Source organism: Microcaecilia unicolor, chromosome 3, assembly GCF_901765095.1.
Source record: "Microcaecilia unicolor chromosome 3, aMicUni1.1, whole genome shotgun sequence".
In the NCBI taxonomy this organism is placed as follows: Eukaryota; Metazoa; Chordata; class Amphibia; order Gymnophiona; family Siphonopidae; genus Microcaecilia; species Microcaecilia unicolor.
This window is the reverse complement of record NC_044033.1, coordinates 482,154,040-482,169,605: the sequence shown is the minus strand read 5'-3', so window position 1 is coordinate 482,169,605 and position 15,566 is coordinate 482,154,040. Positions and strand designations below refer to the sequence as shown.

General features: G+C 42.0%; 1 protein-coding gene across 1 annotated transcript in view; it reads left to right on the top strand.

The window, feature by feature from the left end:
• Positions 1-15,566, top strand: part of COL12A1 (collagen type XII alpha 1 chain) — a 384,763-nt gene that overhangs the window by 155,332 nt on the left and 213,865 nt on the right. Inside the window, 6 exon segments of the mRNA XM_030199047.1 lie at positions 4,502-4,623; positions 11,126-11,275; positions 11,362-11,415; positions 11,418-11,480; positions 11,596-11,760; positions 15,341-15,487. Of these exon segments, the coding sequence (XP_030054907.1) occupies positions 4,502-4,623; positions 11,126-11,275; positions 11,362-11,415; positions 11,418-11,480; positions 11,596-11,760; positions 15,341-15,487 (701 nt within the window).

Here is a 15,566-nt window from a genome sequence, read left to right as displayed (position 1 = left end):
TTTTGAGATAGACGTCTTTGGTTTCCATTATCGTCGAAAACCAAGGACGACCATCTCAAAAACGACCTGAGGACGACCATCTCTAAGGTTGACCTAAATTTCATGATTTGGGCGTCCCCGACCGTATTATCAAAAGGAAAGATGGAAGTCCATCTTGTTTCGATAATACGCGTTGCCCCGCCCCTTTACAGGACCGTCCTGCGAGGGCGCCCTCATGAAAACTTGGGCGCCCCGTTCAATTATGCCCCTCCACGTGGTATATCAAATTCTCAAATAAACTGTAAACTGTAAAGAGCTCAAGAGACGTGGCTCATCTGTTTTCCTCTTGAGAAGTACTCGGTAGTTAATCAAAGATGAAGCCAATGGGTTCTGTCACCTGGCCACAAAGAAACTGTCAAATGAAAAAATTCTTTTTTTCATTTTGATGGATGCATGCACACTATAATTTAGCCATTTAGAAACAAATTTTAATTATCATGTATCCTTTTTTTTTTTTACTTCATGCATTCACATGCCCTTCTGCTTACCTTATCACTGGATAATATATTGCATGCCGTAGTTACGCACAGCTGTTCAGATATTCGTGTAACTTCCCCTGTAGGCAAATCCACTGGGAGGATTATGGTAAAAATGTGATGAGTTGTAGGAAAACAGTAGGTATTTCTTTTAGATGATTTATTATAAAATGTCTCTGGAATGTCTTTGCTTTAAAGCCATCATCTTTTTGTCCTCCTTCCCAGCTGGGAACTCCCCCATTATCTATTCTTCTGTACTGAGCACAGATGTCCTGAATGGTGCTCAAATATGTGTACTAGGAAGTTAACAAATGAAAAGGTTAGCCAGGACAAAACTGCTGACAAAAGCGAACAAACCAAAAATAAGGTAAAAAATGTCTAACATTTCAGAGAAGAACTGCTGACTTTGCAATTATACTGTGCTTGCACATGTCCAGTGATCCTACCCAGGGGAAGAGGCCGGGGATAAGCATAGTAACATAGTAGAAGACATCAGATAAAGACTCACATGGTCCATACAGTCTGCCCAACAAGATATATCGCATCATACCATGTGCTGGAGTTTAACATATACATACCTGATCTTGAGCTGTCCTTGCCATTTTCGGAGCACAGATTGTAGATGTCTGCTCGGCACTGGTTTTATTTCCCAACTACTAGAGTTGCCATCAAAGCCCCACTCCCAGCCCATCCAGATCTGTCTAACCGTAATCGGGGAGTAGACTATAGAAATCTGTCCGGCTCTGGCCTTATTTCCCAACTACTGGAGTTGCTGTCTAATCACCACTAAATTTGTTTAGTTCCATTCTCTTTCCATATAGGAATCCTTTGTGTTTATCCCATGCATTTCTGAACTCTGTTACTGTTTTCATCTCATCTCCCGTGTGAGAGCATTCAGGTATCTACCACCATCTCCGTGAAAAAGTACTTCCTGATATTACTCCTAAATTGACCTCCCTGTAACCTCAATTCATGTCTTCTAGCTTTGCTGCTTCCCTATCTCTGGAAAAGGTTCATTTGTATATTAATACCTTTCAAATATTTAAATGTCTGTATCATATGACCTGTATCTCTCATATGGCCTTGTCTTCCCTGAGTGCCCCTTTTACCCCTCAGCCATCTAGTAACATAGTAACATAGTAGATGACGGCAGAAAAAGACCTGCACGGTCCATCCAGTTTGCCCAACAAGATAAACTTATATGTGCTACTTTTTGTGTATACCTTACCTTGATTTGTACCTGTCCTTTTCAGGGTACAGACCGTGTAAGTCTGCCCAGCACTATCCCCGCCTCCCGCCACCAGCTCTGCCACCCAATCTCAGCTAAGCTCCTTAGGATCCATTCCTTCTGAACAGGATTCCTTTATGTTTATCCCACGCGTGCTTGAATTCTGTTACCGTTTTCATTTCCACCACCTCCCGCGGGAGGGCATTCCAAACAACCACCACTCTCTCCGTGAAAAAATACTTCCTGACATTTTTCTTGAGTCTGCCCCCCCCTTCAATCTCATTTCATGTCCTCTCGTTCTACCTCCTTCGCATCTCCGGAAAAGGTTCGTTTGCGGATTAATACTTTTCAAATATTTGAACGTTTGTATCATATCACCCCTGTTTCTCCTTTCTTCCAGAGTATATATGTTCAGGTCATCAAGTCTCTCCTCATACGTCTTGTAACGCAAATCCCTTACCATTCTCGTAGCTTTTCTTTGCACCGCTTCTATTCTTTTTACATCCTTCGCAAGGTTCAGTGAGGGTCTATCTGTGCATAGGCACCTACATTGGATGATAGAAGGGAAAGGAAAGGGAGTGGGGTTGGGGCAGAGCATGGCCCTTTCAAACAAAAAGCATTCCACTTCCCCTTGGAAAAGCCTTTGACATGGTTCAACATAGGCAACACATAAATACAACTTCTTGTTCCTAATATACCTAAAAAGGTTTTTACTACGTGTTTTTGCCTCCAATGCAATCTTCTTTTCAAAGACTCACTTTGCCTTCCTTATCAGTGCCGGCCGGCCTGCCTGCCTGCTTAAATTGATTTGATTATTAGGTCCATACATGTCTGTGTTTTCTGATGCTGTCCCAGAGCTCACTATTCTTGGCTGGTATCACTTTTGGGGGAGGACATGAAACACTGGGGGATTAATGGGGCAGCTTCTTTACCACATTTCTACCCTCTGTATTCACCATCCTTCTCTCACCAGACTTTGGTATTATCCGCAAAGAGGCAGATCTTACTGAACAGCCCTACTGCAATATCATTTACAAAAATGTTAAAAAGAATTGGACTAAGGACTGGTAAAACCCTTCAGAATGAACTTTTTATACCACTACTCTTTGCTGCCTCCCACTCCTTCAGTTTTTAACCCAGATAGTCACTTTAGGGCCCATTCCAAGGGCTGTTATTGTATTTATGTGTTGCCTATGTTGAACCATGTCAAAGGCTTTTTCCAAGGGGAAGTGGAATGCCTTTTTGTTTAAAGGGGCCATGCTCTGCCCCAACCCCACTTCCTTTCCTTTCCCTTCTATCATCCATGATCTGGCATTACCCCCCAATAAAATGTAGGTGCCTATGCACAGAGAGACCCTCACTGAACAGAGAACACAAATTATAAATAGAAATATAAAAAACAGAAATTGAACTGGGAACCCTAAGAAATCAAAGTTCACATGAACTTTTTTGGTCTTATCCAGTATCTCTGTGATATTGTTGTTGAAAGGTATGTAGATGGTGACATTATCTGCGTATATGAATGGGTTTAAACCCATTTTTTCTAGTTTCTTGCCAAGGGGAGCCATCAGGACATTGAATAACATTGGTGATTTCAGGGAACCATGAGGGACCCCACATTCAGGGATCCAGGAGGCTGAAAATTCATTGGGCATCTTGACAATGTAGGATCCTGTTCTTAGAAAACCGTTGAACCAGGCTGCAACTGCTCCAGTTATTTCTATGTTGCTGAGCAGGGTCATTAGTATTGTGTGATCTACTAGGTCGAAGGCCTAATGCGGGCCTACTGTGCACTAAAAGATCTCAACCACAGAGTGTGCTGAAATGTCTCAGCGTGCGCTAATCCTGCTCTGGAAAATATTTTTTTTATTTTTCAGCACGGGAGGCTTGCCCATGGGTGGAGAGTAGGCGTGACTAACCTAATCAGGTAGTGTGGGCACATTACCATGTTCTACCTACTTAGAGTGGGAGTAATGTAGAAGCCTGTAATGCCCCCTAAATAGGTGCTGGTAAGCGCTCCCGCAGTAATGGCCATGCGCTAATGGGGAAATTAGTGCGTGGCGTGGCCATTACAAAAAATAATGCAAAGTAGCCATTTTATCACCACGCTAAAAGTGGCCACAGCCTGCAGAAAACCCATGCACTGACACCAGTGCTGGCCACTTTTTAGCATGGCTTGGTAATAGAACCCCATATTGACATGGGTAAAATTGATTTTATACATGTAAAGATGATTTTGTGCATGCAAAAATTTTACGTGCATAAAGGAACAGAACAAAATTGAACAAGAATACAAATTTAATGACGAAAGGTTTCTCTTGGAAATGAGATGAAGGAGAAAAGAAATAACAAATTTACAAAATCATGAATACGGTAGAACAAGTTCATAGGGAATGTTTATTCATGCTTCTCGATAATGCTGGGACTAGGGAATTCTCTATAAAAGTAGAACAAATTCTAGACAGTGTTTTTTTCAGTTATGGTATTTAAGCTGTGGAATTTGATGCTGGAAGAAGTGGTCAAGGCTTGTCATTTAAAAATATTTGGATATGTTTCTACAGATATTATTTAGCTGAACAGCTTTCTGTGAGTGAGCAGCTTGGATTGGACTTTCCCAATTTGAGATCTGACAGGGCCTTCCAAGTAACCCAAACTTGCCACTGTCAGAGGCAGGTGGCTGATGAACAATTGGGTTGAGCCAGCATGGCAGTTCTTGTATTCCTAACTGACATTTGTTTTTATCTCTTCAACATTGCAGGGCAGGCACTTCATATAAAGTAAATGTCTTTGGAGTGTTTGAGGGAGGAGAAAGTAATCCTCTAGCTGGAGAAGAAATGACCACATTAAGAGATGACCCTGATTCACCATTGGAGTTCATAGGTAAACAAAAGTACCTAACTGAACTGAAAAGAAGCAGCATGAGTAATGTATTCATTTTCAGGTCTCCTGCAGCAGATATTTCTAAGATGGTCAGAAAGAATATAACACATTTAGAAGGGGCTCATTTTCAAAACAGAAAAGCGTCCAAAAAATGGCACAAAGTAGCAGATGGATTTTTTTTTTGCAAAATTGTCCACATTACTATTTTTGAAGCTCATTTTAAAGATGTTTTTCTATACAGTGTGTTGGAGGAGTGTTTGGGGCAGGACTGGGGCGGGCTTACAATTCAGATGTTTTTCTGTGATAATGGAACATTGTAAAAACATCCAGGGAAAAAATTAGATGTTTTTAGCTAGATCTGTGTCAATAATGACTAAGGGTCCCGTTTACAACGTGGGCTTACAGCTCGCTCTTCTGGGGCTACCGCCAGCCCAACACAGCTGCTGGTGGCAGTGGCATAGCCACAGGTGGGCCTGGGTGGGCTGGGGCCCACCCACTTTGGACTGAGGCCCACCCAAAATTGTGACAATCTTGCTGTGGCTGGTGGGGATCCCCAAACCTTGCCGGCTGAAGATTTTCTTTTCTTGGGCAGCCAGCACTCTTCCAAATGTCAGCCAGAAGCATTTGCCTTAAGCTGACGCTGACACCAGCCCTTCTACACATGCTCAGTTTTCGCACATGCAAAAGCACTGAACATGCATGGTATGCTGGCAGCAGCCTCAGTTTGAGGCAAGTGCTACCAACTGCTGTTTTGGAAGAGTGCTGGCTGCTGGAGGAGGAGGAGGAAATCTTCAGTATTTAATATTTTAAGTATTTAATATTTGGGGTTTGTGGGTAGGGAGGGGTGGAGAGAGGAGCAAACCAGAGGGGGACCGGGGGGGGGGGAGCAAATTCCATGCCCACCCACCTTGGGCTTAGGCCCACCCAAAATTGGCCATCTGGCTACGCCCCTGGCTGGCTTGCCCCAAGTGCATGCTATTTCTGGGGGGGGGGGGGGGGGAGGGGGAAACTGGCTTGCATGGCGATAACCCAGTGGTAATCAGACATCACCGCGCTGTCTGGTTACCACCGGGTTAGCGTGGGGGCCCTTATTGCCACCTCAATGGGTGGCAGTAAGGGCTCCCTGCCGCATGGCCATGCGGTAAGATTTCTCTTACCGCATGGCCATGTGTGCTGGGGGCTTTTTTACCCACTGCAGTAAAAAGGGCCCTGGCCCTCGGGAAAAAATGGTCCCTGTCGCTAGCGCAGGGCTCTTTTTCCCGCAGCTTAGTAAAAGATCCCTAAGTGCCAAAAAGTTGCCCAAACTGACTAGATGACCACTGGTGGGATAAAGGCATGACCCCCCTTAATTCCCCAGTAGTCATTGACCCCCTTCCATCCCCCTAAGAGGTGAAAGTGACAGTACACACCAGATGACAGCTGCAGACATAACGGCCATTCCTCTTAGAGCAGCAAGCAGATCCATGGAGTAGTTTAGCGTTTGGTGCAATAGACTGTAGAGAAAGGAACCCAGGCCCATATCCCACTCTAACTTGTGGTGGAAAGGGTGAGCACCCCAAAACCCACAAAATACCTACTGAACCCACATATAGGTGATATCTGCAGGCATAAGGTCTATTGTAGTGGTGTACAGTTGGGTACAGTATATTTTTTGCCATTGCTGGAGGGCTCACCATACAATATAAGTGGTTTATGATGTGATGTGTACCTGGGACCTTTTATGTAAAGTTCACTGCACTGCCCCCTAGGGTGCCCCACTGCTCTGCTGGGATGTCTGTGTGGGCAGCCTGGTAAGGCTGCTGGCCACCAGACATCCCAATGGCTTGTTTTTGTGCGTTGCTCCTTTGGACGGTTTTTGTTTGAAAATGGCCCATAAAGAAAGATGAACTGAGCACAAAATTGTCTACAATAGGGTGATTTTTGAACCAAAAAGCTGTTTTTATTTTGGTTCAAAAATGACCATGTTTGGTGTTGGAGGTTTGGACGCTTTTTGCAAAATGTCCAAAATCAGATTTGGATGTTATATCGCAAATGCCCTTCCATGACTCACAAGCATTCATATATGATATTCAAAGAAGTTTCATTCATAATAGTCCTTTTTATTTTTGAAATTATACATCTTTATTATATTTTTTGTTTGCATAGAGGAAGTACAGCATTGCAACAATGAACAAATCCCCTTTATAACAGAGAAGGGTTGAAAAATGATGACTGTCAAACACAAATATTTCTATTTTTTGACTCCCTAATTCAGGTTTCTACTAGTAGGCCAAATTTATTAGCTTGCGATCACAGACCAGTGTATGTAGATTCCATAAAACAGGGGGAAAATGTCTAATATGCCAAGACAATTTTCATTGTCCATGCAATATTGCTAAGACTGTTGGAGTTATGTTTATATTTTTGGGTTCTACACTTCAGGAATGATAAGAAAAAGGTTGAGAGAAAAAGTAACAAAACAGAAAAAAGGTATTCTTAAAATGCATAGGGGGTCTTTTATTAAGGCACACTGGCGTTTTTAGTGCATGCTAAAAATAGGTGGCGTTAAACACTAAAGATGCCCATGTAGTCCTATGGGTGTCTTTAGCATTTAGCGTGCGCCTATTTTTAACGTGTGCAAAAAACACCAGCGTGCCTAAGTTAAAGACCCCCCATAGATTATGCTAGCAGACTTTAAGGTCCATCCGGTCCACTCATTTCAGCTTCCTGCTACAATATGGCATATTCTACTTGAATGCCAGCTTTACTAGCTTATAACTAAAGTTCTTCCTTGACATTATTAAATTTTTCATGGAACTGTACAAAGCAATCTGATACTTCATTGAGGGGAGACAAGGATAGCATTACAATACAATACATTAGGAGAACTTCTATTCTGCTACTTGCCAATTGGCTTAGTGCGGATTGCAAAAGAGTTTTAAAAGTAGGGAACATAACATCCCAGATTACAATTTAAACTTAATAATAATCAACCAAGTAGAAACAGGTCACTACATTCAACATGCACCAAGGTTGCCTCCAGAGACATTTGAAGTATGGAGACATACTCTTGGTTCTGTAACTTCATACTCCATCTTATCTGTGCTCATTCTCAGCCTTCTAGGTGTTAATTTCTTTATGGCACTGAATTCCCTCGCTCTCTTACAGGACGATGATCAATTTTCCCATGCTGTTCCGAACAGCGCAGTAAAATTCCTGCCAGAAAAATGTGGGGAAATAATGCCCCCTCAAACACAGGACCTGCAGGTCCTATGGACTCCCAGGCCCTTCACCTCCCACACACCTCGATGCTCTCATGGGTCCAGTAGGACCCACGACAGGGAACTGGACCAGATCCGACGCTCCCGAAGCCTAGCCCTGGTGGTTTAGTGGTAGGGAGGAGTCCCCCCAACCCAATCCCCCATATATCTTCAGTTGGGGGAGGAGGGACTAGCACTTCCTCCTCCTCTGCTGGGTGCCACCTCAAAATGGCAGCGCCCTACCCTGCCCGGTGCATTCTGGGATGCATTAGGCAGGGCTTAACTTCCATATAAGGGAGAAACTGGTTAAGTGTTGCTGAAATCTGCCATTTGCCCTGGACACGCAATTTAAACAGCCAGGAGTCTCTCCTGGGTGTTTAAATCACTATGAATATCAACCCCTCAACTCTTTCTGAGCATCGGGCCGTAACATATATAATTTTATATTGCTTTTTTTCTATACTTTTTTATTGCATTACATCGATAATACAAAAAAAAAAAAAGACACAATAGAAGAAAGAAATCCAAAAGAATAAATCAAAAAGAGATTAAAACCTTGGAAATTAGTGCCTCAAGTCCACACCATGGGAAACCTGAGAAAAAAAAATCACCAAAGATCTAAGAAATACGATTGATCCTTAAATCTTACACTAGCGAGCATTATATTTACAAAACCCAACCCCTACTCCTATACAATAAAGGTAATAATCACAGTGAAACCTTATCACTGAAAAAATTCTCTAAATGGAGAGGGTAAAAAAAAGCCCCTTTTACAAAGCTGTGCTAGCAGCTGCCGGTGCGGTAATGCCAACACAGCCCGTTCACTTTGAATAGGTTGTGTCAGCATCGCTGTATGGCACTGCTAGGGTGGTTTTGTAAAGGTGTGGGGGGGGGGGGGGGGGTATAGTGCTTCCCTTACTAGATTAGACATTTGCGGAGGAACTTTTTTTAAAAGGCAAAACATTAATAAAGATTTCTGAAAAGAGGGATGAAATGTAAACTTCGATTTGCAAGATCTGTGGAAAATAATGAACTCACTTTTAATTTTTTTTTTTTTTGCAACAGGTACATAGAGTTTAAAAGCGTAATCTGTTTGCAATTATACATATTTTACAGCATGGTAATGGTTGCTCTACTGAGACAGCTGTGTTCCAGTGTAACACAGGAAAAATCTTATTGTTTAAAATATAGTACTCCAGAGAATTCACTGATTCAGACGGGGAACTCTTTATTTAAAGGGAGGAAAGGAGAAAGTGACAGGCTTTTAAGATGCATGCTGCCAGAAAAACAAGATCAGTCAGGGTTTCGACAGCACAGTAACTTCACAAAAGTGTTTACAATGTTTATGATAACACATCTTTTGCTCCTTTTGGCATGTAATTGAACACTGTTATTGCTGAAGGAATGAAGGTTAATTATGCCACATGCTGTTGAATTAATGTCCTCCCTTAACCAAGGGGTCCTTTTACAAAGGCGCGCTGAAAAATGGCTTGCGGTAGTGTAGGCAAGACTTTGGGCGCACGCCGATCCATTTTTCAGCGCACCGGTAAAATAGGCCTTTTCTTTTTTGCCAAAAATGGACGTGCGGTAAAATCAAAATTGCCGCTCGTCCATTTTGGGTTTGAGATCTTACCGCCAGCCATTGACCTAGCGGTAAAGAATCTGGGTGGTAATGACCTACGCATGTCAAATGCCACTTGGCGCATGTCCATTACGCACGCCCAAAAATAAAAAATATTTTTCAGATCCATGTATCGGACATGCGCCAAAAATGAAATTACCACAAGAGCCATGTGGTAACTACATATTGGTGCGCATTGGACATGTGTAGACGCTTACGCGGCTTAGTAAAAGGGCCTCCAAATTTCTTCGGAGAGGGGCGTAGAATCCAAGAAATGCAGCAATGTGAATTGTTTCAACAGATACACTTGGAAATAGCCAAAGAATATATATGTGCAGTTTGTGACTTATAAGATATTATTTTTATAATGAAATGATTTATTCTTTGTTGATCAAGCTTAGATCTGTATTTTTTGTGCAGATCAGGAACAGACTTTTAAACCCTCAGGTACTGTATGTGGAATAGTTATTCCAGAGTCTACAATACTGGATCAGTTATGAGGAGAATTACATTGAAACCACATTATCTTTCAACTGTGATGAATGTGGCTTGAATTTTCCCATTGAGATGGTTTCCATAGAAAGACAAGAAGCTGTGATGTCAAGGCGCCAGAAAATGTGTGTCTGGTAACGCAATTTTCAGGAAAACAATAACCCAATGTTTTCATAATGGCCTGTGATATAATTATTTAAACACTTGTGATTTTCTATTTTGTATGCATCTTGTGACTGAGGTATCAGGTAGAGTTAAATTTTTCTTGTTTATTCGAGTTTTTTTTACCTTTCCAGCCAATGATGTTTGATATAATGGGAGTTTTTACATGGGACGACACCTGTATATATATGTGTTTTTATTTGTTCTTTCTTCGTGTCCTAATATGAATGTATCTGTGTTTCTTTTTCTCTGTTTCCCTTTCTCTTTTCTAATGTGGTTAAGATGTGCACCTTTCCGCATCTTTCCTCTTTTGGTTGCAATGCAAAGAACATCATGTTATTTACTGAATGCCATGGTGTACGATGCTGGTTACATGATGACTGTTACCTTCCACTAGATTACATACTAGTTTAGGACACAAACACCACATTGACACATACATCAAAGGCTTAGGAAAAGTAATATAAACCTAATTTTAGATTCTTTGAAAAATGATTATGTATTCCAGGTCATTAAGATAATAAACTCCACGTACAGGGCAGTACTAATGCTGGAGTAATGTATTTGGTAAACCCACTGCCCATTTGTCAGATCCCCTAAATCCATTGGTTCCTGTAGCTCAGGGTCAAGATCAAGTGTCAAACGTCATTAAATTATGAACTGTATCTTGCAAAGGAAAAACCCTCCACACAGTTAGTTAATGATAACCTGCCAAGGACAAAAGGAGATGACACATAAATTCCAAATCAGCAACTGGCATTAATAGAAAGCATAAGAAAAGATATTGTGAAGAGCAACTCTGCAGGCATGGGCCAAGTAGAATAAAACGGACAAAGCAAATAGGTTTCTAGTTTTGAAAGAGCTTCTGTTGCTCTGTGCCAGTGGCAAAAGCCTTTAGAAAACCAGGCAGGATAGAGCAGGCAAATCAGTGGGAGAGGAAGGGCACAGTTTAATTGCTTCCCCCATGTCCTTCTCGTTTACATGACAGGTAACGAATGCATAAGCAGAGCAGCGGCTGATATTGTTTTACTGGTGGATGGCTCATGGAGTATTGGTCGACCAAACTTCAAATCAGTCCGAAGCTTTATTGCCAATGTTGTTAATGTCTTTGACATTGGTCCCGACAAAGTGCAGATTGGTGAGTGTTAAAAGCACCTGTATAGTATGCAAACATCTGTCTCAGTGAATTATTAGTGATCTGACTAATGTATAAATGTTTTACAGCTCTTACCCAGTACAGTGGAGATCCCAGAACAGAGTGGCACTTAAATGCATACAAAACCAAAAGAGTTTACTGGAAGCGGTGGCAAATCTACCCTACAAAGGGGGCAACACTCTTACAGGTAACTGACTTCATGTCTTTTTAAAGAATATTGCCATTGGTTTGATGTACAATGTCCGGTCTTGTCCTTTTTATATATCATGGAGTGGTATTATTCTTTCTTTGTGTTGTGTCAGGGATGGCTTTGAAATTCATCCTGGAGAGCAACTTCAAAGAAGAGGTAGGCATGAGGCCTAAAGCCCGCAAAATCGGAGTCCTTATCACTGATGGCAAATCACAAGATGACATTGTCCTTCCATCAACCAGACTGCGTGACGAAGGGATAGAACTTTATGCCATTGGTAAGTGTGGATTCTTACGGACCTTTGTCTGTGACTGTGATCATAAAAGACATATTTCTTTGAAGTCCTTCTCTGCTACTGGATTCACAGCTTTACATGCCTTTTAGAGTAATTTTTAAAATACGCATATGGGTGGAGTAGGGGGAAGGGAAGGTGCTTGAACCTCTTTTGCCCCTGGGTTTATTGCAAGTCAGCACCCTAGAACCCCTAATCCCTCTCATGGCAGCACTAACCTTGCTTGTTGCTTTGTACAAAAGAATAAACAAATGCAGCAAAAAAGAAGACCTAAAAAATTCCCCCATCCCCAAAAAAGAAACCAAATAAATCACATTTGTTTACTCTCATATACAAAAAAAAAATAATACAGAAATAGAGAAACCAAAAACAACAATGCAAAAACAAAAAGTCTCTTAAATGTACTCAAAAAAGTGTTCTAATTTTAACCCAATTCAATAGCAATCCCAGATATCCAACCTTCAGGCTTCAAAATCCTCATTCCATTCTGCCCAGTAACATGGATTCTTAAAGCACCTGTCATAATCTGCATTTAAATTTAGGGAGTGCAGGAATACTTGTGCTACTGGACAAAGTCCAACGTGACCCGTTTCACCACTATCTATGACTTCATCAGTGTCTACTATGTAAGCAGGAATCCAATTTTGAGTCTCCCGTGTGTGGACCAGAGATAAACGAATATCTCTGGCTTGTTTAATTTCATATATTAGACAAAGAAAAATATGCATTGTAAAGGAACATTGAAATAGTTCTTGCCTAGGTTTGATGTTATTTTTCTTGTGGCTTAAAACCGGGGTAATGCAATATTTAGTTGCTAGTGAAAAAAGACAACTTGGGAGATCACTCTGAACTCCTACATACTGCTTCCTGTCTTCCTCCAGTTTTAACAACTTTCCAAGATCTGAAGTATGGCAGTGTATCTATAAAAGGAGCATGCCCTTTATTGATCTGCACTTGCCCCCAGATTCTATATAGTGTGCCTAGAGGTACGCATGATTATGTGTGTAAATCTAGGCGTATTCTATAACTACATGCGTAGATTAATTGTTTATTAAGTTGTTAAGCATTGTTAACAGCTTTTAACAAACAATAAGAGCACTAATTGTCAAAAATTTGAATTTACGAGTGTACATTGTTAAGCATATTCTTTAATATACTGCACTTAAATTCTAACATGTGCAGGCAAAATGGGGCATGGTTAGGGGGCATGGAAGTGGGCGTTTTGTGGTCGTTCCAAAATCTATGTGCATTGTAATAAAATATGGGCCAGTGCACGCAAATCTACATGCAGGGATTTACACCAGCTTTTCATTGGCGTAAATGGATGTGCGTAGATTCTAAATACTATGCGTAGATTTGTGTGCAGTATTTAGAATACGCTTAGGCGTGATTGTCTACCACGCATTAATTTTAGGCACCATATATAGAACCAGGCCCTTAGTGCTGATTCCTGTGCCTAATATTAGTGCCAGACTTACATCTGCTGAAACCTGATATAAATGTTGGTGCCCAAGTTAAGCACACCGAGGCAGTGTTCGGTAACAACCCGCATAACTGTTCCGGGGCAGAGGGAGCAAGGAACCAGCGGGCCGACACCCCCCAGCGCGTGCACCCGGGGCGGACCGCCCCTCCTGTCCCCCCTTCCTACGCCAATTTGGTGTGGCCTGGCTGGGGGCCCTGCTGTGATGGATTGGTGGGGGGTAGGGGGCTCCACAGGGCCACCAACACCATTCTTAGTGTGTGTGTAGAGGAGTCGGGAAGGGGTACACTGGACCACCAGGAATGTTTGGGTTGTGGGAGGGGGTCCACTGGACCATCAGGGATTTGTTAAGGTATGGGGGGAAGTCAGGAGCATTAGGGGTGGTCCTCTGAACCACCAGAGGTTTTTTTTAAGTAGGAGAGGGAGTTGGGAGGAGTCTGCTGGAACAATAGAGATTTTTTAGGATGTGGAAGGCTAGGGCTTGGGCAGAAAACTGGCATGCTGCCGACTTTCCTGTCAGTGCCTGAGCCTATCAGTGCTCAGGCACTGACAGGAAAGTTAGCACGGGACCCCCAGCTACAGCTCCAGAGTTGTCATTAGTTTCTGGCCTCTATGGCAGGGGTTTTTCGTGCTCCAGTTTTCTGTGCATTAATGAGTTCATTTTAACCTGGCTGGTTAAATTCCTAGTTTGGGGCTAACCACCAATTTTCAGCGGCACTTAAATGGTTAGTGCTGCTGAAAATAACCAGTTAGCACCAAACTGAAAACCAGCTATTTGGGGGGCGGAGTTGGCACTTGGCCAGTTAAAGTGCCAGTGTTCAGCTCTTAACTGGCTAGGTTAACCACATAAATAGGACCATATAAAAGTCAGTCCTATCTTTATGTGGTAATCTATAGCCAATTAAAAGTTGAATGTTGCTCTTAACCAGCTATGTGTTAGCTGGCTTCAGAAACCAGAAAAATCAATGCTAGTGCCCAGATGTGGTTCAGCATTGAATTTCCGGGTTTAATGCTGGTGGTGATCAACAAAACAATGATTGCCGCTGGCTTAATATTGGGCTCATTGTGTTAAAACGTTTGAGTCTAAAGGCCACACTGAAGGCCTAGCCTAAATGGGGAGGTGGGGGAGGGGGACAGTCATGGTCTAGGAAAAGGTTGAGTGCCCTAAAAGGCCCGAAGAGCTCCCTCCCTTGCTATTGTCTCCTACTCCAGAGCTTTGAGGAACTTCTTTCTCCCCAATCTGGAGGTCTGAAGGCCTAATAGCAACAGCATTTCCAGCCCAACAACATCTGGCTGGAAGTGACATTGTCTTCAAAGCTCTGAGCCAGATAGACACTTCCAGTAGGCCACATGAGGCCTGAGTGCTGTAGCTTCTCCACTTTTGTGGTAGACACTGTAAATCTGAATGAAGAATCTACTGGTCAGCAGATTGCAAACAAATCCTAGAACGTTTTGCTCCACACTACACATAATTAAGTCGTGGACTCTGTTTCCAGAGGATGTGGTCAGAGACCACATAGCAAGATTCAAACGAGTTCTGGACAGGTTCCTGTAGGAAAAGTCCATAAAAAATTATTAACTTGAGATAGCCATTGCTCATCCCTGGAAATTAACTCTGGGAAACAGATCTACTTTTTGGGAGCTGCTGGGACTGACTACTGTCAGAAACAGGGATGTTGGGCTCAGTGAACCTTGGTCTGATATGATGGCTTTTCTTATGTTCGTATGAGGCATCCTTTATTAGAGTAATGCTCTTACTTCTGTACTACATAGATTTCCAGTCATATTTTAGTATGTGTTACAGCATGTAATCGATTCGATGTGCTTGAATAATTGTCTTTTATAACAGTTTCTCACATCTTAATGTAGAGATAAAATGTTTTATTTGCTGTCAGTATCTATCTACACTGTTTGACATTCTTGTATTGGTATTTGCATCTAGTTGTTTTTAACTCTCTGCCCATGAGTGAATGTTTCTTAAATCCTGTGTGATAGAGATTGCATTGTCTGTTGTAATGTGTTTATTCTGGGTGCCTTTAAAAATTCTTGTCTAATGCACTTCTCTTGTTCATGTTTATCTTTAAGGTATTAAAAATGCAGATGAAAGTGAATTGAAACAGATTGCTACAGATCCAGATGAGATCCACGTTTATAATGTAGCAGACTTCTCCTTCCTCTCTAACATTGTGGATGACCTGACCACCAACCTCTGTAATAGTGTAAAAGGCTCTGGTAGGTTGTTGTTTTCCACTCCACTAGTTACAGATATTATTAGCTCTATAAATATGTCTAATTTTATGAGTTTCTGTCT